Source organism: Chamaea fasciata, unplaced genomic scaffold, assembly GCF_029207755.1.
Source record: "Chamaea fasciata isolate MVZ Bird 193981 ecotype frontalis unplaced genomic scaffold, bChaFas1.0.hap1 SCAF_18, whole genome shotgun sequence".
In the NCBI taxonomy this organism is placed as follows: Eukaryota; Metazoa; Chordata; class Aves; order Passeriformes; family Sylviidae; genus Chamaea; species Chamaea fasciata.
This window is the reverse complement of record NW_027094103.1, coordinates 8,781,461-8,802,646: the sequence shown is the minus strand read 5'-3', so window position 1 is coordinate 8,802,646 and position 21,186 is coordinate 8,781,461. Positions and strand designations below refer to the sequence as shown.

At 49.6% G+C, this 21,186-nt stretch overlaps 1 protein-coding gene across 1 annotated transcript in view; it reads right to left on the bottom strand.

Annotated features, from left to right (window-relative positions):
* Positions 1–15,454: 15,454 nt before the first annotated feature.
* The window catches only part of MN1 (MN1 proto-oncogene, transcriptional regulator), a 34,690-nt gene continuing 28,958 nt past the window's right edge, over positions 15,455–21,186 (bottom strand). The window contains exon 2 of the mRNA XM_066199780.1: positions 15,455–20,524. Within this exon, the coding sequence (XP_066055877.1) occupies positions 20,337–20,524 (188 nt within the window). The 3' untranslated portion in view covers positions 15,455–20,336. The remainder of the gene's footprint in view (positions 20,525–21,186) is intronic.

Genomic DNA, 21,186 nt, shown 5'->3' with positions numbered 1-21,186 from the left:
AGAGTCCACAGAGAACTTATCAAGAGGAAAAGCAAATGTGTACAGCAAACAGTGTGTGGAGAACACAACTGCAATACAAAGCATGTCCTTCCCTCCCCATGCCAGCTCTGGGATGACTAATTCTGTGCAAGGATGCCAGTCACTGAAAAACCTCAGATGCCCTTCTGCCACAACTCTGAGAACTGAAATAAAAGTGTGAGACAGTCTATCTGGCAAAGCTGGTGCCTGCAGACCCAGGTGCTCCAGTGTACCCCCTCTCCACATGAACAGGCCTGTCACTGCTCTTCACATTAACTCAGCAGCCCCTGTAGCCTGCAACAGGGCTTCTACTCTCACAGGCAGAGGACAGCCAGCATACCCAGTACAGATATTTCCCCAGGAAACAAGGTTAAAAACCCTCAGCAGTTCCCAAGCCCCTTCCAAAGCCCCCCAGGAGGTCCCTCCTGGGTGTTAAGGACTTCATGGGAAGGAGCCCAGCCATGTAGAACCAGCTTTCCCAGCTCCTGCTCTTACACAGACGTCTCTGGTCCTTTCAGATAAAAATTTTTAAGCACAGGGTCTTCTCTGGTCTTTCTAAAAGGGCTGCAGCCCCTGGCCTAAGAGCTTGCTGGCAAGCGTCTTCCTTGTGCTTTTTGGTCCAAATGCACTCTCCCAGACGTGGTGACACAGCTCCCTGGGGAGCGAGGGTGGCAGCTCACAGGCTGAGCCCAATGGGAAAGCACACCATGGCCAGGAGAGCACAGGCAGGATGCACTTTGTCCACTTACAGTCTCACCCAGGGCATCATTTCAGGCATTTTCTGCAGATTACAAAAAAGGGGGTTGGGTTTTTTTTGGCTTTTTTTTTACAGGAAGCAAATCCAGGGCTAAAATCTTCCCCTGCATCTCGTGTCCAGTAGCAAGGTCTCCTCTGTTCATTATAATCTTCAGTGTAACTTCTGCTCTGCAGCTCCTTTAATCACATCAGATATGGGAACAGAAAAATGTCATTGTTCCTTGGCCATGAACAATACCATCAGTGGAGCCATGAGAAAGTGCAAGATGGATATAAAAAAGGCGGGCTCTTGTCTCCCCATAATCTCTTCTACAAACTGACAAAAGAGGGTTTTGTATAGAGAAAATTGCCACATACAGAAACAAAACAAAAATAGAGCATGCGAGCTGGGACCACTTTTATCTGGAGAGGCACCACAGGGAGATATGCCAAATGTGATTCATTTTAACAAGTTTAGCCCTTGAGAGACAAGAGGAGAGCCCCCCGTTAAGAATGAGGAGGTTAGCCAGGAGGGTCAGGGGGGGAACAAGGCCTGGCACAGCCAGGGAGGGTAAGTGACCCTGAAGACTGCTGCTTCCCTTATTACAGTGGCAAGTGGTTCTTTCTGGCTTGGGACAAATGTCTGGAATAAACAGTCTGGTCCGGGGTGGGGATGGGGCAGTTCAGGGTATTTTACTTCTGTTAGGTTAGCCTGTGCATTGGCTCAATTACAGTGGAGTAATTAAAGTCTATAAACAGATAGAGAGGTTCTTGCTCACCCATCCATTATGGGCAGCTAGCAGTGATTAACTGCACGGCCCTTTGGGGAGATTCTTCCCCTACACAGGCACCTGAGCAAACACCCCAGAGCCGCTGAGCAACTGCGTGCAAAGCACCAAAAGGCTTTGGTAAAACATCATACATGCACCCACGTGTGCTTGGGACCAGCCTGTCCACTCCCCAGGCTCTGCAGGTACAGAAAGACCCTGATCAATACAACCACCAGGCCCTCTGAATGAAATCAATGCAGCTCAACAAGCACCTAAGTCCTGGTGTCATCACGTTATTTATTGCCCAAAGTCCCCATCCCACATCAGTCCAAGGAAGAGCTCGAGCACACTGTGTGCTCTACAGCACAGAATTAAATCTCAGGCTCAGCTTCTGCTCCCCGAGGTACAGTGGGATGATGAACAACACTGGCACCACACAGCACCAATTTGGAGTGGGGGAAGTCACAGGGCCCTGGAGCTCTCACCCAGAGGAGCAGCCAGCACCTTCCTGAGAGCAGCTCTGTGCCTACTCTCCTCACAGGTTCTCCTCCTCCAGCTCTTCACTGCCTCCCTGGCATGTCACTCTGTCCACTGCCTCCTTTCAAGCCATTGTTAGTTTATTAAGTGCTTTAAGAGATGCAATTTGTGCCCCAAGAGAACAAGCTGCAGAGAAAGAGCTCCACAGTCCTGGTGGCCTGGCAGCACCAGCCAAATGTCACATCCAGGCACAGCATGGAAGCAACCAGTGCCATCCCCCACCGTGCCTCCAAAGAATGGGTGAGATGGGCACAGCCCCACCACAGCACTGCCCACCCTCCGTGGAGGGGCCACAGCACCAATAAAACTGTGGGCATGACAGCAGACAGCCACGGGGCCGGGCACTGAGCCCCTGCCCAAGCAGGCAGGGAGGACAGGGAGGTCCAGCACAGCCAGACCCAGCCTGCCCCACTGGCTGGAGAGTGGGGCTGGGGCAGGTCCAAAGCAGCAGCTTCTGTCCCAGCCATCAGCCCCATGCAAGGAAAAGGCTCCCCCAGGCTCACAGGGCCACAGAGTTAACCAGCTCTGGCCTTCTCTGCCCTCCCCACTGGCACACAGCACACCCAGGGGGAAACTGAGCAGGCTGTGGTGTGTCACAGGAGCAGACCAGCAGCAGCCCTGCTCTGAGCATGGCACCCAGCCAGCCCCTGCCAGGCATCACAGTGCTGCAGGGGCCAAGGGATCCTCCAGAACGTCAGCCCCGTGCCAGGGATGGGGAGCTCAAACACTCCCAGTCTAGAGATGCAGCAGGAGCCTCCCTTACTCTGCTTTCACGCATGTGAAAATGCAGATTAAGTGACTTGTCACACAATGGGGACACCCAACTGGAGACGTTTTCCAGGTCCAGCCATGCTGGGCAGCTGGCTCTCCTCAGCTGTGGGCTGCACAGTGCTCTGTGCAGGCTGTCTCCTGAAGGCCCTTCCAGGAGCTCAGGGCTCACCCACAGCTGTCTGACATGAGTGTCAGGCAGGGGCAGTGCAGGAGAGCTGTACAAACTCACATCAGACAGTGGCTCTGCTCCCTGCTGCAGCCCAGCACCCCACAACAGGGAAAACAAACTGCCCTCCCAGCACATCATCACAGCCCTCCGCTCTGCCCCAGTGCCACCTGAGACCTTCCTCGCTCACCTTCCTGGCAGACCTCAGGCCCCAACATGCAACTTGTTGCCAAGGATCATCATCACATCAATAAATCATCAGCAGCTTACACAAAATACCCCCACATTCTGCCTTCTGCCACGCAGGTTTTTAACCTGAAGGCTCTGAAAGTGACTCATGTCTCAGAGTCCCTCCCCACACCACCAGCAGCTCACACACCCTTCACAGGTGTTTGCTTTTTTTCAGATTAATCCATATTCCCACCCATGAATGAGTGACGGGTGTCTTGCTAGACACCTGATTACGTCGGCCAAATCCCCAGCCAAAAGCCATGCCACAAATTAGGTCATTTAGGATTCCTAACCAACACTGTTAGCTAAATCCTTAACACCGTTAATTATGTTTCCTATCACCAATTTACAAAGCGACTCTATTGATCTTGCCCCTGCTCTGCAAATTACAAAGAAATGACCAGAATTAAAAATGCAACGTCTGAGTGGGAGCTTCCCCCCAACAGAGAGGAGGGCTGCACCTCAGCACTGCACTCCCCTGATGCAAGTCTTCCTGGAAGACGATCTGCATGTTGTAATTTTTTTTTGTGGAGGGCAATGAACCAGAGGTCTAAGGAGCAATATATTTTTTAGCTGTGGTTATATCTTGGATTTAATGATCTTCCCACAAGCACAAAGCTAACCTGAGGTTATTTACAGTGGCATTTTACATTATCTCATTGAGAAAAATACCACAGAAAACATGGTTATAAGTACATGGTGCAGGAAGGTAGCGTGGGAACACCAGGGAAACTATAGTTGAGAAAAGTGTAGAAGTCTCATTTGAAACTCAGAAGTTTTCTCATTCCTCAACTGGAATTCCTCAAATCCCCACTTTAATCCCCCTGTGACCCCTGGGGATGCAGCAGCACTCCTGGGACAGGCAGATGGGCCACTGAAGTCAGCACTGCCTTTGCTCTGCTCCCCAACAGTTGTGGCTCCGTGCAGCACCAGGGATGCAAACCTGGCTCTCACCTGCTCCTGCCAGGAGCTGAGCTCAGCCCTAGAACCTGGCACTCCTTTTCATGTCGTTTGCTGTGGCAGGAAGGGGTGTTCTTTGAGATGAGCTCCATCAAAGCTTGTGCACATCGATCTCCTTACAGCCAGAAAGCTCAATTAGACCTCCAACAACAAGGGGAAATAGATGGCAATCCTGCCCACCAGCAGATCACAAATCCTCTTACTCAGAGGATACAGTTCATATTACACCCAAGCAAGAAATCTATCGAACCATTTGAATTAATTCCCCTCCTCTAAAACACTTGAGTGCCGACTGGAGAGGGGACACACTCCTGCAGGGAAATGCTGAGTGCTCACATGCCAGGGGCAGAGCATGTCACCCTAAGAACACCTGTGGAAGATCCCTTCTACCTTTACTAGACTGCACAGAGATTTCACTCCAATATTTTCACTTTTTTATTGTTTTTAGTATTTCCTCATCCCCTACAGCTGCAAGTAACCAAACCTGCAAACCTCCAGATGCTGCTCACCCAGGCTTGGGGAAAATGAGGCCAACCAGAACAGGGGCAAAGCAACCAGGGCCGACAAAGCACTGCAGAGCCAACCCCACGAGAGATGCTAGCATTGCTCAGGCTCAGAAATAAGTGTGTTTGGATGCTTCACTGACAGTACAGAGAAAGTAAACCACTGGGAAAGAAAAGCCTTATGGAAACTGAAGGGATGGGAAGCTGTCATGGGAACACAGAGGAAGAAGCAGGCCAGGAATAAACCCAGGCTAGAGATCAGCAGGAAGCTTCTAGAAACCAGAATGAGAATGTTCCAGACAGAACATAATTTTTGTCCCTTCTTCTGACAGCCTGGAAGAGGAATTCATCTCCACTGCTTCCTCCTCAAAAAGTCCCTTCATTAGCACACCTGTCTCATGGGCATCCACTGAATGACACTCTAAGCAGACAGACAGGGCCGACAGAAACGCCCGCGATTCCACGCAGGAGAACATACACAGTCAATCTGTCTGTCTGAACATACAAACTGCGTTCAGCACCATAACATCCAAACAAATTCCCAAGGGCCGCAAATGAATATTGACTGATCCCAAAAGGCTGACAGATACTGTCCAGGAGGGAGCCTGGGAGATGTTTTACCAGATTTTAGAAACAAAACCTCCTTAAATACCATGAAACATTAAAAAATCCTCATAGAGGCTAGTGTTTGCAAAACGAGAGATGACAGCAGCCTCTGTCCTGTTGCCCTGCATGTGCAGCCAGTTGGGTTTTCATTGCAAATCCACTCGGCATCTCATTACTGTCCATCACTGGGGCTCCAGTACCGGGACCAGACTCACTTCAGCTGTGTGAGCCTTGCTCTGAGCTTCCTAATGCAGCTGGATTAATGGGAACACATCTTAGGGAACATCCTCACCAACCAGAGGGAAACAGTAACATCCTCTGACAGTTCTTAGGCAACAAAGCACAGATCCCCAAAGGGAGAGAAGTTCAAAGAATCTCAAGACCTGACGGGGCAGGGACCTTGTGAAAGGATGTGCATGACATGCCTTCCTCTGCAAAGAGCTCTCACAGCTTGAGCTGAAAGAACAGGAGCTACATTTCCACTTGCAGACATGATTCCACATGAAAAGAAGATGGTACGATGTGAAACTCTCAGCACTGGAGAACAAGAAGAAAAGTAAGAAAGGAAAAAATACCACTAAAACACAAATACACAAACTCAGTTACAGTAAGCTAGAAATTTTTAAGAAAATAAACTCCTGTTAGTCAAAGAACAAATATTAACTGTCATTAGGAAAAGCATTCAAAATACAGACAAAAGAGACAGGCTGCTATCGTTATGTTACTGGTATTATTATGTCACAATCTGCCTTTACCTTGTGCTTCCTCAGAGCCATGAAAAAGACTTGGAGGGCTCAAAACAGCTGTGTTAACCAAAGGAATCCAGTTTTTAAAGTTATTGTCTTGCTTCACTAGGCACCTTCTCGTAAAACACAAAAAGAAAGAATTAACTGCTAAAGCATGGGGTCCAACTCCCAGACTGCTGCAAAGGCTCTCAGTAAATACCTGAGATTTTGACGGCCACTGATGATAAAGTACGTCACATTCACACCTCACTGCTTCATCAGTGGCAAGAACAGGGGGGTGAAGGGGCAAAAGATTTGCTCCACTGCTCTTTGACTTTCCCATGCCATTTGCAGGACAGTCTGGCTTTATAGAAGACAGGTGTCCCACTCTGGGAAACATCCAGCTCTGATCCCCCCGCTCCTGAAGGCACTGTTCAGCTCAGAGACAGTCCCTCTCTCCACGTCTGCATGTTCCTGCATTCCAAATGGAAAGCAGCAATGCTGTGCACAAACCAGCCACCCACAAGAGCCACCACAGCCATTCCTGTGCTGTTCCCTTCGGTCTAGGTGCAGCCTTTAGCCATGTGCCTCCCACCTTCTCCCAGATAAGTTTCCTCTGCACTTTTCGGTCATTCTTATCACCCTGACCAACCGGATCTGTCTTGCAGGATGTGAGGCAGACCACCTGCAGATTCCCATCCCAGGGAAGACACGACCCTGCCTGGCGGATGCAAAGCAGAGCAGTCAGCCACACACGGTGGAAGTGCACCGAGTCTGCTCCCAGGGTGGCAGCTCTGAAGGTGCATTTCCATGGCTCGCATTTCCATAGGGTCACGCTGGCAAAGAAAGGAGAGCGCTGGGGAAAGACTGGCCTGGCGAGTTTGAGAAGAAGGCTCTTCTCCACCATCCTTTAGATACAAAGGTCGAGGGCTTGCAAGGGTCAGCAACCCCTCTTAATATTCACCAAAGCAGCAACAACAAAGGCAAGCTGGGGAAAGGGAAGCGTTCCTGTGGAGTCCCATCTTCACTCTGGATACCATTCCACAATGAAGTTATTTCAAACCGCCCATAGGTTAAGCTCCGGCTTTCATCCCAATAGCGCAGTTCCCGCTGAGCTCTGCCTGCAAAGGCACATCACACAGAGACACTCAGATGACATCTAACCTCACCCAGCTCGCTGCAGCAGCACCTTTCTCAGCCAGGCTGGAAATTCAGATAACAGAAGAGAATGTGTCAATTGCCTAACATTTAATGAGACCAGAAGGAGGTCACAGCTCTGTCTGAGCAGCACCGTAAAAGCTCCCATCTGTTACAAATGCTGTGCTGGACATCGGCAGTGCTTGGTAAAGAGGCAAGTTCCACCTTCCAAAGCAAACCACACGAATGATGCTTGGCTTTGATGATGATTCCTAGGAGGCAAGTCTCACATTTCACTTTCGCACACGTGGGCATTAACCACAAAGTCAAGGATGCTTACTGCTTTCTCATTCAGAAGATCTGGATCATATCTCCCTGAAATTATCACCATGCTGTGGCAGCAGTTGGGAAGCCAGGAAGCCTGTCCCTCTGCATGGAGCAGTCTGGGATGCTCCTGTGAGCCCAGGAATAGTGTGCCTGGCTGCAGTCACTGACACCATGGTGGGGAGCAGTAGCAAACAGTGTCCAACTACCCCAGAAAAATGACTGAATTCTCCCTTTCAGGTTTGTTGTCTGAAGATCTTCCAGGCCTTGTGACCACGTAACACCTGCACTATAAAAAATTGGCACCACCACCAAGTATTCCCTTCCCCATGCGTGTTTCTCTGGAACAGAAGATGTGGCTGTGACTACAACTGGTCACCTGCCAGTTTCTTTCCCTTGTGTTTCCATCCTGCACTGAGCACTTTATAGAGTGACATGGTCAGCCGTGTCACAGCATCACAGCCCAACCCATGGCAGAGAGCAGGAAGGGAGCAGAGCTTCTGTGCCCACACCCTGTGCCCACCCTGCCTCTCATCACCCACCTGGGCACTGCAAGGTCTGGTCAGCAGCAAGCACTTTGTGTCCTCCTTGTGCCTGGCTGTGCAGGCAGAGCTGTGAGAGAACATGAGGAGTTAAGCTTTTTCAAAAAAAATGTGTAAAGATTTGGTCTGCACACTTGGTGAGCTGCAGCAGTCGTGGGCCAAAACATTTTGCTGCATATTTCTGAAATTATTTGTCAGAAAAGAACGTCAATGACATAGAAAATGAGTTGCAGATGTAACCTTTTCAAGCATCAATAATAACTTAAGACATTTGAAACAAAATCTTAACTCACAAGTGACTCCATCACATGGGGCAGTTTCTGAGGCGAGGGCTCACAGAGGAGAGGCAGGACTGTAACACATCCCAGCAATCGTGCCCCCTCCAGCTCTCCCACTTAGCAAAGAACAATTCAATTCTTGCATTTGCCAAGGCTACTTCCCTTTCTGAGCCCTTTTTTCCTGATTTCCAGGCTATTCCTGGACCCAACGGGCACTCCTGGCTGGAAAAGGAGGCTTCCAGACCAGGTCCAACAGCCAAGTCCCACAATACACTGACATTAGGACAGGCAGAGTGATTTCTCAGAGGTCCTGCACAAAGACAAAGGCACTACACAAGAAAGATTCATGTTTTAACACGTCCTCATTCACACACACACACAGAGCTCCTGCTCCCGTGGCCAGCGTGGCTGCTCCAGCACAGGAGGGATGAGGGAGAGCAGGGATGTGCATGCTGCAGCTCTGCAGACAGCATGGATGTCCTGTGTGTCAGTGTGTGCCACAGTGTTCACAGCTCCGTGGACCTGTGGTTCATCCATAGCCTCTGGATGGCTCAGGGTCCATCACTGCTACAGGTCTGGCACAGCTAGAGAGCCAGCACTGCCACCACCCCGGTATTTCTGTAATGAATATCACCACTGTCATCCCAGAGGCACATGCTTAAGGAATTTAACTACTTTAATACAATGGGCTCAAATTGCCAAAGAATGTTTGTGCATCAGTGTGAAATCAGAAATTCGGGGAGGGGGTGCTTTATCTGTCAAAGGCCAACCTCAGGGGGCTGCCAGAGCAGACAGTGGGAAGCTGGATTGCATTTGACACGCATCAGCCCATCAAACACAAACAGCCTTCAAAGTGCTGGGAGGCTGAGCCAGCCCCATCACAGGCTGCACTGGCCCCACTGGGCTCCGACCCGGGTCACGCCCCATGGGCTGTGCAGGGCCCACCTGGGCCTCCCAGCCCGATCGTGCTCCATAAATCACAGGAAAAGATACTTCTTAACAGCCCAAATTAAGATGAAATGCCTTCGTTTTTGGGCCGGGAGTTACCTGTGCCGTTCCCTCGGCCGCGTGTCGCTGCTGAGATGGCCCAGCCACACGGAGGGCAGATGTGCAGCCACAGTGGGCAGAGCAGCACGCCAGGATGCAGCATCCAGGCTGTCCCCCCTCCAACCAGGGCAGCAGCTGGGCCGGGTGTGATCAGCTAATGACCATCCAACAACAGCCTGCCCAGGATGGAGAGAAAACATCCCAGCCCACATCATGGGCACAAGCTGCCAGTGTTCAAGGGAGGCCAACCCGAAACAGAAATCCTGTAGGGATGGTGAGACCTCAGCCAAGGATGGCCACTACTCCCACAGCCCCATTCCTGGGTGTCAGTGGGACTGGGAATCCTGAGCCTGGCTGGGGCACGGGGAGCACACTCCCTCTGCCCTATAACCATGCCTTTAAGTTTTGCTGGAGGGTTTCCAGTGCCTGGGAAGAGCCAAACTTCAATTATTCCAGGGGAAAAGAAACACAAAACCTTGTCTTCAGATTAATTCCCAGACCTCCACCCTGAACAAACCCCTTCTGCAGCCCCCATTGCCAAGCCCAGCCCCGGCTCTCCAGCACAGGCTGCCTGTGGAGCTCTTCCAAGGGCCTCTGCAGCCCTCTGCAAGCATGAGCGCAGCTGAGGGGAATAAATAACAGCCCCAACATAAAAACCAGCCTCTTCTTACAAAGCAAAGTCTCAAACAGTAAATGAAGGGAGAGGAAGGGGACGGAACGTGCCTGAGCAGCCCCCCTTCACCACAGCATCACTCAGCTGAGCTGGGTGCACGGCGAATAATACCCACTCCACTGTCCTCCCTGCCCCAGCACCGAGACCCCACACACCAGGGAATGCAGGGGAACAGATGGATTTTCCATGGGAAGGAGCTGTGACTGCTCCTTCCAGTTGAACATGTCAGCCCACCAGAGCCATGTGTTCAAACCATTAAACTGCTGCCTTTGCTCTGCCAGCAGAGAGGGGAGAGAGGGCTCTGAGGAGGGATATTCAGAGGGAAATGCTCCTCAGCCTGGCACAAGGCAGACAGGCCACAGAGATCCATGGCCAGAGCCTGAACCCATCGTTTGTATGTACCCAAACAATGAGGTTTTTCTCTTCCAGATACTTCTTGTCAGTGAGATGAAGTAAAATCTGAAATGGCATTAATGCAGCAGAAATCTCTCACACACAGGGCTGCCTTCACCTGGGCTCCTAAGCAAGAGCCTTGATAAAGAGTATCAGGCTTATAAAGCCAGCATGCTTTGGAGGTTGTTTGCACATGGGTTAGGGTTAGGGGTTATTCCAGGGTTTAGAGGTTATTGCACTGGAGTTATTTCAGGCCAAAACACATGCACAGCATTGAGCCAGACAGAAATTTCTTGGAGATGAGGGTGTGGGCCATTAATTAGGGAAACCGACAATATTTAATCTCACTACATCAAGAATAAGGGACATTGAGGGTCCATGAATTGAGATAATTTGATTTTAATACAAATACAATGTTTCTCTCTCTATCTTTATTAACATCAGAAATGTAAATAGTTCCACACAGACAGCAAAGGAGCCCCTGCCATGTTTGCTGCTGGGAGAGGAGGCCACGGCAGACACAGTGTTTGTTTACAAGGGATTGCAGGCTTAAATTGTCAACCACGTCCCCAATATCACCACAGAGCTGCCGGCAGACCAGGCCAGGAGCTCAGCACGGAGTGGAGGCTGCACCAGTCACGTTCTGAGGCATCAAACCCAGCACCTACCCTTGCACTTAGGAGAGGAGATGGAATGCTGATGGGGCCAGGAGCAGTCAGCTGGAACACTTCAGTTCCCCTAAAAGAGAGGAATTCTTTTCCATGGAAATTAACAAAAAGCTTCTGTTAGCAGCAATGGGAAACAATTTAAAATCCTATCTTGCAGGTAAATGCAAGTGCATACCAAAAACAAAGCAGTGGAAGAAGGCTGGGCCTGCAGAGTTCAGGTGGGAGTTGGCAGGGCTGATGCTGGCTGCAGCCCCAGCACTGGTCAGCCCTCTTGTGAAGGTGCCTTGCAGTGGGGTGGGCATGTCTGCAGGAGGGGTGTGCCATGGCCCACCTGGTTCTGGGTGCACCTGTGCAGTGTCCTGTGCAGGAGTACCTGGGTTTACTGCCAAAGGACAGGATTCACTTCACCTGGGCACAAGCTGCTCTGTGCAGCTTGAAGTCCACCACAAGTTGTCACCTCCTGAGAGGGTGGGCAGAATGGGAAAAGCAGAGCGTCATCACCAGCAGGCAGCAGGAACCTGAGACAAACTCAGGATTTTTCTGCGTTTCATCCCAGAAAACTTTTCTTCGGGCTGAGTGACACTCTGAGTTGCTTGGCTGACCAAGACTTGGGAACACAAGGCACAGAATTTAGATCATTCAGAAATGTAGGTATTCCAAAAAACAACCCAGAAGACCTCCCTAATGTGGGAGAGAAGCATTCTGAGGGTAGGTTTCCACAGAAGCAAAATATTTCCTGGGGTAGGCTTTCCACCAGAGGAACAAATAAGGTTTCAAAGGCTGAAACCTTGGACAAGGCGCACCTCACACTGTGGACATGATGCTCGTGTCCCTCCAAGGCCACTCTCCAGCCCAGCACGGCAGCACATGGTGCCTGGCAGCCCTGTCCAGCAGTGCCCTGCTGTGCTGGGTGCTGTGCACAGGTTATTGCAGGGCTCCCACACAGGGTCCTGTCTCCAAGCACTCCCTCATGCCCCAGGAGAACCACGCGGACCATGTCCAGTTTTGTTGGTTCAGCCATACTGTTGAGGCGCCTGTTTACTTGGGAATCATATGTTTTCTGCCCTGGTCCTCACTGTATTCAGAACAGTTACTTAGCTTCAATAAGCCCCTTGTTAAAGCCTTTTCCTTTCTGTAATCTCATCAAACTAACCAAAAGGAGTTTGTTCTGAAATAGAGTCCCATTTTGTAACCTGGCTTCCTGGAGGAGCGCTCCCCATGCTCACCCGGCCCCTCCACCACAAAAGGGCTCTGCTTGTCCTAGCGCTGACAAAACACTCCGTCTGTTTGGGTTAGTCAGCAGGGGGTTAATGAAAAGCCCGGCCCTGGGGACTCCCACCTTATCTGCAATCATGAATTTATTGAAGAATGTGTTAATGTGCTGGATTTTATTCATCAGGGGTCAGGGCTTTTCAAATTCTTCCTCCCAGCTCCCCCTCTTTCCATCCCTCCCCAGCAAGCTCACAATGCTGTTTAAACAAAGGACTCCCAACACAAAGAGCAAATTTACACAGTAAAGTTTTCTTGCAAGCCCAGAGCAGAGTCTGGAAGAATTCCAGCTTTATAAAGAGAAAAGGGGGTGGGGGGAAGAAAGGGGGAAGGGAGACAGGGGCATTTTGCAGAGGATAAAAGGAAATTGAGAAAGTTCCCACCTCCTGAAGCTCAGCCCTGAATATTCTCCATCAGTTAACCCCGAAGCAGGAGGATGTTTTGGCAGAACATGAGCCCTCATAGCATCAAACTTCTCAGCCTTCTCCGAGATGGAGGCTGAAATGAGTGTTTCAATATCACATTTAGGGTGACACTTCAACAGTTCCTTTGTCTGTGGACTGCTAACAGAAAGCCCTAAGAGGATACAGCAACCATGCACCAGGGCTCCTCCTCTGTTCCTTGTTTCACAGGTGTGACACAAGCACGATCTAAAAGGAAATAACAAGGCTCAGCAATGGTGACATGGTGACACGTGTCCAAGGCCAAGTGAGAATGCAAAGGAGCCACACATCCCACCTTCCATATCCCACCACATGCTGTCCCAAGACCAGGGACCTCCAAGGTCCTGTCAGAGCACTCCTGGCACCTCCCACCCAGGCTTAGCAAGGGTCCAAACCCAAAGTTTGGCAAAGTAGTCCAAATTGCTAGCCATGAGTGCAGGAAATTGGCAGCCAGGGATCCCCTTCCATCACCTCGAACACCATCCCCACTCCACAGCTGGAGTAAAGGGATGTTTGCTTGGTTGCTTTTATTCTTTTCCACTAAAAGGTTAAGGCCCCCCACTACTCTGCCCATTTTGGTTGTGCTGGTCAGAGCTCTGGGAATTGAGAAACAGGGCACAATCCTGCACTAATGAACCAAAGATGACCAACATGATTTTCTTCAGGTTTTGTCACCTCCACTTCCTGCACTGTCATTAATGAGCTCTCAGAAAAGAGAGCTTTGAAGAGACATCACCCCCATCCCCTGCCCTTCTAGGCACAGCCTTACAGAGCTCACCTGAGCAGAGAGTTTTTAAACATTTTACAAGCAAAATACAAGTAATGTTATTTGCCATAATGCTAGAACTATTGGGGGGCCGGGGAGGGGACTACAAAACTGGTCCCCAGGCAGGAGAGTAACCACTTCAGGCATATGACCCAGGGATACACAAATTTTAATAATCAGTATTAAAAGAAACCCATTTTAATTCTATTTTCTAACAACTTTCTCAGTCAAAAGGATGCCATTAACCCAAACTTTCACTCCTGTGTTTATTTACCTTGGTTTTTATGGAGAGAGATGCCTTCTGCTGTATTCTCATAGCACCAGCAGTGATCTGCAAGCAGCTCACCCAAAGAGCCGGGGAAAAGGGGGTTTAAACGACACTGGAGTCACACACAGGAGCCCCCAACAGCACTGCAGGAATGTTGGCTGGTACTCCAGGGGCAGAGCTGCCCGGCAGCCACACGGCTTCGTGGTGGCTGCAGAGGGGCCGAGCAGATCTCAGCACATGGGATCCAGCTGCACTGCCGATGGATTCCTGACTGCTGAACATACAATACATATTTACTGAGTCTCCTCCGTGACAGGAATTCCAAAGGCTCATGCAGAAAGTAACTCAAAGGACGTAATTAAATCAGTTAAATGGCCTGGGCAAAGAGATGCAGCTACAGACAGATTTCAACTCTCGGCAGTCACAGGCCACAGGAAATGATTAGGAGAGTAAGAACTGTAAAAGCTGCAGGACCAACCGCTTGCTTTTCTTTACTTAATAGACTATAATCCGTACTTAACACTGACACAGGCCAGGTGAGCCTCTGAGCACAGTGCCCTGGGATGAAGGCAAGTGTTTGGGATAAGCAGGCACTGTGCCAGCATCAGCAGAGGTGACATTACCAGGTGACAAGTAAAACCAGTGTCAAGAGCAGAAATCAAAGACCAAGCAGTTGATTTTCATCTGTTAATGTGATGTGCCGCGAACAGTGAGCTCCTGCTGCCTTTTTGGAAGCCGGAGCTTGGGGCGGAGCGTTGCCGGTGCAGGAGGGGCTGCTCCAGCTGCTGGCAGAAGCAAAGGAGCCTTTGCACAGTGGGAGATCTGGGAGCCAAGAAATGGCCTCGTGTGCTGGAGGAGCCGTGTGAATCCAACCATTAACAGAGCTCATGGTCAGTTTTACTGAACAACTAGGACAAAGGAGGAGCAGTGCTGTGCAGGGCTGGGGCTTGGGGAGCGACCCTGGGGACTGCTCCCACTGCCCAGCAGCTCCAGGCCTGGTCCAGCCCCTCTGGACAAGCTCCAGTGATGAGGAGAAAGAGATGCTGCCACAGAGAGAGGGCACACAGAGAGCAGCACAGCCCCAAGAATTCCACGGCAGCATCTGGGCAGAGCTGCACAGACATCTCCAGCACCCAGCAGCAAAGAGGGTACCTACAACCTCAGTGAACAGACAGGGCCACCATCCTGCAGTGCCTCTGAGGACAGGCTGGGGGCTGGTCACCAGTGGCAATGAGGAACACCTGAAGCTTTTGCTGCCCAACCAGTCCTCAGTCTCACAAGGGGAAGGTCTTACCTTCCGGGGGCTTTCCTGCAGAGCGGGGATTGCAGAGCTGCCACCAACACTGCCTTTCTTCCTCCCTCAGGATCAAGAAGTGAAACTTAAACCTCACCAGTCCTGCTGGACAGAGGGTCACCACTGACAGCAGAGAGTAATCAGCAAAGCAAAGTGCACCCCAAGCCTCCTGGGAGTCCCAGGGAGCCACATGTGGGTGATGGTTTCCCCAGATCATGGGCAAATCTGTACCATCACAAGGCCCAGGGCTTACCTGAATATGAACAGTATCAGTTCACTTCTTCACACCCTTGGGAAAAAAGACTTACTAAAAAAAATCAACGAACCTGGTATGAAATATAGAGTAGCCACCATTAACATCATATTTATTGTTATTTAGTTGCTCAGTAAAACATATACAGATATGTACAATATGCAGGAATACAGAAGACTGCACTTTACATATTAAAAAAAAAAAGAAAGAAAAATAACACTCAATTTCATGAGCTATCGTCACAGTCTTCCAACCAAGCATTTAGGAAATGAACTTAACAAGAATAAAAAGAAAAAAAAAAAAAGAAAAAAAAGATTACAGGATTGCCTAACACACAGCAGAGTCAAGTTTTCATATTTTACATGTGCAATAACATTTTTCAGAAGAGTTTGCTAATGCAGTACGGATTACCAGTGTTTTGAGGTTTCTTTTTTTTCTTTTCCATGAATCAAATTTAGTACAAAGAAATAACATCCTTTTGCTTAAGGCTGTCTTAAAGCTGCAATATTCTTGGGTAGTGAATAGTGATAAAGTTATAACTGCCGGAAATCAGAACCTGCAGTTTCATCAGTCAGAACCTATGAGTGGATGGACTCAAAGCAATAATTTTAATAGAGAATTTCTAAGACAAAATTAGACTATTTCCTCCATTAGCCTTAAGCATTAAAGAAGAAACAATTCTATAAAAATGGGGTTATGCTCTTACACACCATCCCTTGAACAGCTGTGAATCCAGTAGCTGACAAAACCTTACACTGCAGCTTAACAAAAATAAGTCAAATGTACCAGTTTGGTTTCTGTTGCCCCTCTCACCCTCCCAGTGCCCATCCTACTGCTGTGCTCACCTCAGCCCTTCCACCTCCCCAAACTGGAACTTTTTGCCATATTGGTGGTGCCTGGAAGTCCAGTCCCAATCCCAGGTTCCCAAGGGCCAGCCAGCCCCAGAGTGACCATGGAGACCACAGGACCTGCACAACTCCCCAGGTGATCCAGGCAACAGAATTCTGGTGCTCATCCCCTTCCACCCTCAGACACTGTGAAAACCTTAACTAAGTAACAAGCCTAAAGCCCCCTACTGATGCTCAAACAGCAGAGAGCAAGTAACCCCAAGAGAATGTGATCTGGAGTAAATTTGCAAGAGTATTTAATAAATGAGGCCTATTCTGTCCTTTTTTGGCAAAGAGGTATTTGATCACTCCTCCCAATTGAAATGCAAGGGAAATTTTGCTCAGCTTGCTACGACACGGTAACTTGCAGACTAAGCACAGGGTTTCTTTTAGGAAACACTGAGGGAGCCAGGGCTTAGGGCCAGGAGATGGGGGGGATGTCCTGGCTCCCCCGACCCAGCCCCGAGGCTGCGTGGGAGCCTCCGGCGCCAGGCTGCCCAGGGAGAATCCCCACGGCAAAAGGCAAAGCCACGTTTTAGCAGTTGTTCACAACCCAAAGCAGAATGTGCATCGTACCACAGGTCTTTGGCTTCTTGTACAACTGTCCCCCATCTGGAAGCCATGCAGGACACACAGGCGGGAAGTTTCTCCCAGGCATTTGGGGAACACGTATGTGATAAAATTCTCCCCCTGCTGACCCAACTCGGCCCCTGAAGGAAGTGAGCCTTGGACATAGGGCTCTGCAACAAGCAGGGGGCAGATCTCAGTGCAGCTCAGCCCTGCCACTGTTCCCTCAGTCTCCTGTGCTGTCTGTACCTCAGTTTCTCTCTCCACAAGAGTGCAATTTACCTCTTCCACAACTGGCTTTTACCTACAGCTCCCAAGCATGTTTCAGTTGGAATATTATTATTCAGAAAATGACATAATTTCCATTCTTACCATGTCAGGCCATGCTGACACTTCACATGTGTTAAAAAAACTGATCAGTGCATTCAGTGTAAAATAAATGGAGAAAATGGGTACAATGAAATTACTGCAGGTACCACCAGCTCTGTGACAAAGCTTGAGCCTTCTGTACATGCTGTCAGTACCACATCCCCAGTTGATGAGCAGGACATGATGCCTGTCCTGGTCAGAATGTAGAGTTTCTGTTCTGATCTTTGGCAAAAAGCAACAAAACCCTAAAAGCGCAGGTTTGGTTGGTCCTGGCTAACAGCTGCCTCAAGCAGAGCTCATTCAATCAAGATCAAATGGACAGGAGATCAGCAGAGAACTGTGTGTGACCCTATAATTCAGTTAAACTCCTCAGCCCGTGAGCCCAGCACACAGCCAGTCACTGCCTTAACTCCTCACTCTCTGGCAGTCCGGACCCTGCACTGCATCCACTGCCCAGAGCACAGCCAGAGGTGGCCAAGTGCCACGACACCCACGGCTCCACACACAGCCCAGCACCTGGAGACACAGCCCCTGGCCTCAGGACACCCCGGCCTCCTCATCTCACAGGATTCCACTGATGGTAAAGGAATTGCTGATGCTCTGCATTTCCACAAGCAAATGAGAAAGCAAGTTCCAAGTGGATGAGAACGACACTCCAGGAGAGAAATGCAAGCTGCTGAGAATGAGCCAGCAGAACTGGGTGGTGACACCAAGCCACCACAGCTCCACTCAAACGGGGATTTCTCTTTAAAAGCATCTGAACTTGGTGTACCCTGACAGGTTCCTTCCCATGGCACAGGGTGTGCATCCCTGACCTCAGGAAGCCTGAAAAACCTGTTCTCTTCAGTGCAGCAGGAAAAACTAAAAACAAAGCACAAGGCAAGGGGCTGCACTCGGAGCAGGAATGCCACCAGACCATGAACTTGGCCGAAATTTTCAGCTGTAAGTGATGGAACACAGCGCTGCACCAGTGTCACCCAGGGCCCCCTGCTGCAGACTGAGCCCCCCCACAGCAGCACACGTGCTCTGGCATGCACAGAACACCCGTGCTCTGCTGACAGGATTTAAAATCAAACACACAGGGACTTGAGAAATCACAGGCAAAGAGGCACCTTCCAGAAGGGGGCTGACAGTGATTACTAGGAGATACTTTAAGGGGACGGTGACATTTTATTGCAGGTGCAGGAGGAGCTCTGTGCTCCTGGTTGCACACCCCAACAGAGGTACAAACCATCCCAGCTTTTTGATCCAAACCAAGTGGGTGTGAGGCAGCTCCACAGCCAGTTGCTCCAGGATGGGCAAAAATCCTCATCCTCGTGGAAGCTCCAGCTTTAATACAAAGTAAAATAATATTGAAAACCAAGATTAAAAACTATCCAAATTTATCCAAAGTCAATTCATTGACCAGACCCATAAATCAATCCATGCATGGTTAATAAGAGCACATTCAAATCACATTTCCAAACACTGCGAGTCTCTCTGAAGTCACATACGACTGAGAGTGAGGATTCCACACCACCCTTGGCTTTTTAGGCAGAATTTCCTCTCCGTTGGTGTCTACCGAGAATATTACGTCAAAATAATTAAAGACCCAGCACAATCATCAAAGATAAAATATAAAGCAGTCTTCAACTCTGTCCCTTCAGCAGGGACACATTTGTGAAATCATGAATAAATAACCCTAGAGAGGCCAACCTTTATTTCACAACCAAAATCAAACCCTCCAGTGCTGTTCCTGAGCTCCAGTGGGAGGTGAGCTGCAGGTGCGGGGCAGGACGGGGCCAGTCCTGGGTGCAGGGACACACAAATAATGGACAGTGTTACATAAAACCACCGGAGAATCAGCCCATCGTGTCAGTCATGGGTTTATCTGGTTTGCTTCCAACTTTCGTCTCGAATGAGCATTATCTAGCCCGAGCAGGAAAGTGTGGCTTTCCTTTTATTGTGTGCATCCAGCAACGCTGTTCTTCAGTGCGTGGCAGAAACGGGGCCTTGAATGAGCTTGGGGGATTCTGACACCAGGTCTCCCTGCCTTGGCAGATTAGGAAATACCACCCCTGGGCACACAGCCCCCTGCATTTTTCAACCTGGGTTGTCCCTGACCCCTGCCACTGCACTGGGATCTGTTGTGGCAGGGGCTGGAGCACCCCTAGGCAAGTGCAGGGGACATGGGACCTGCTGCCAATCAACAGCATCTTTCTGCAGTTTAAAATGGGAAAAAAATGGGCAGGGTGTGGGGAATTTTCTTCTCCAGTATCAATAAAGTGGGAACTGCAGGAGCACCACCAGGCCCAGGCAAGCAAGATGGAGTCTGGGCCTTTGGAGGAGGAGATAACGACTACTAGACTTATTTAGAAAAACCTCTCCATGCCTTCCCTGCTGCGCCTGAACCAGCCCGTTCATGACAGAGCTCCATCTCAGGGCTACACCCAGGTACACAGAGGAAGGAGCATCCTGGCCTCACCAGGAGGCACAGAGCAAAACAAGGCTCAACCTTTTCAATAGCAAAGCCTCGTTCTCTCAGGAAAGGGCAGGTCCATGCCTGAACATTCAACAGAGCATCAACTGCTTGGTTTGTATGAGACTGGCAAAGGCTGGGTGTCACTATAACATGAGATATAATGCTGACCATTTCGCTTTCACTGGTGTTTATTCCTGAACTGCTGCTCCTCAGGATCACCATCCTAATAAGCACTGAACAAAGCAAAACAAAACAAAACAAAACGTAACAAACAAAAAAAAAAAAAAAGAAAAACAAAGCAAATGAGGAAGAAAAGGAGGAGGAGGAAGAGGAGAATCTTTGTCTTATTATGACATACGTGACTTGGACACACACTGAGATGAAAAAGGAAAAGGCCTCATCTATAAATGTATGCCAAGGTTACAGAATAATGGGAAAAAGTGGTCTAGCAGGAAAATCTTAAGCAAAAGTGTGCTAACTGCAGAAGGGTTAACACTGGTAACATACTGTGGCAGAAGATTAAAAAAAAGTTGAGGTTTACTTTAAATTAACCCTTTCCAGTCCATATGCCACTAAGCAGGTACCAACCTAGAAAAATAGTCCACCTAGCAGTAGCGGCCCTTTAAAATTTTAAAAAAAAAAAAAAAGAAACAAAACAAAAAAAATTTCTTTTGTTCAAGTCAGGGCAGCCACAAAAGTCCCGAATCTGTTGGAGATGTCCGAGTGCAGGGACCTCCACGTCGGCACCGCAGTCCGGCCCTTCGCCTCGCCCACGTCGTCCGTGCAGTGGACCGAGAGGCACTGCAGGTGGGTGCCCGTCTGCGCCGCCGCCGCCGAGGGCTTGCTCGGGGGAAGGTCGTGGGCTGGAAAGGGTTCACAGAGAGAGGTTAGGAGACCCGTGACACGCAACCCCATCGACTCACAGCCTGCCAGAGACACCCTCTCCCCACCTGCCGTGCCCCTCTCCTGCATCTCCGCCTCGGCTCGGAGGTCACCACCACACTGATGGCTCCCCTCTCCACCCTGAAGTGAGATCCCGTGGCTGGGTGTTCACCAGGACGGAAGAACACCTGAGAGAAACCAGTGAGATGTCTGAACACTGGCGATGGATCTGGACTGATCAGTGTGTCCTAGACCGCAGCACAGCCGGGAATTTTCCTTCCCTGCACACCCTCTGCTGCTGGAAATGGATGCTGAAACACCTCCAAGCAGGCAGCCAGCCCCGAACCCTCCATGCCCCCGTGGTCAGTCCCAGCATCGGTCTCCCTCTTCCCCTCTTTTAATGGAGCACTGTAATAATATTTTTCTTAAATTTTCTTTCATTTTAGGACTTGGTATGATCTTTAGCTATCATTAGTTTCTGTTAACCACAGAAATGTAAGACTTTACTAAAACATCCTAAACAATGTCCCTAGGCCTTTTTCCTCTGGATTTTACAGTTAATGTGAAGAGTAGCTAAAATGGGTGGAACATGACAAAGATGACAAAAACCAGCTGTGAATGTTTAACATCTCAGGACTTTTCC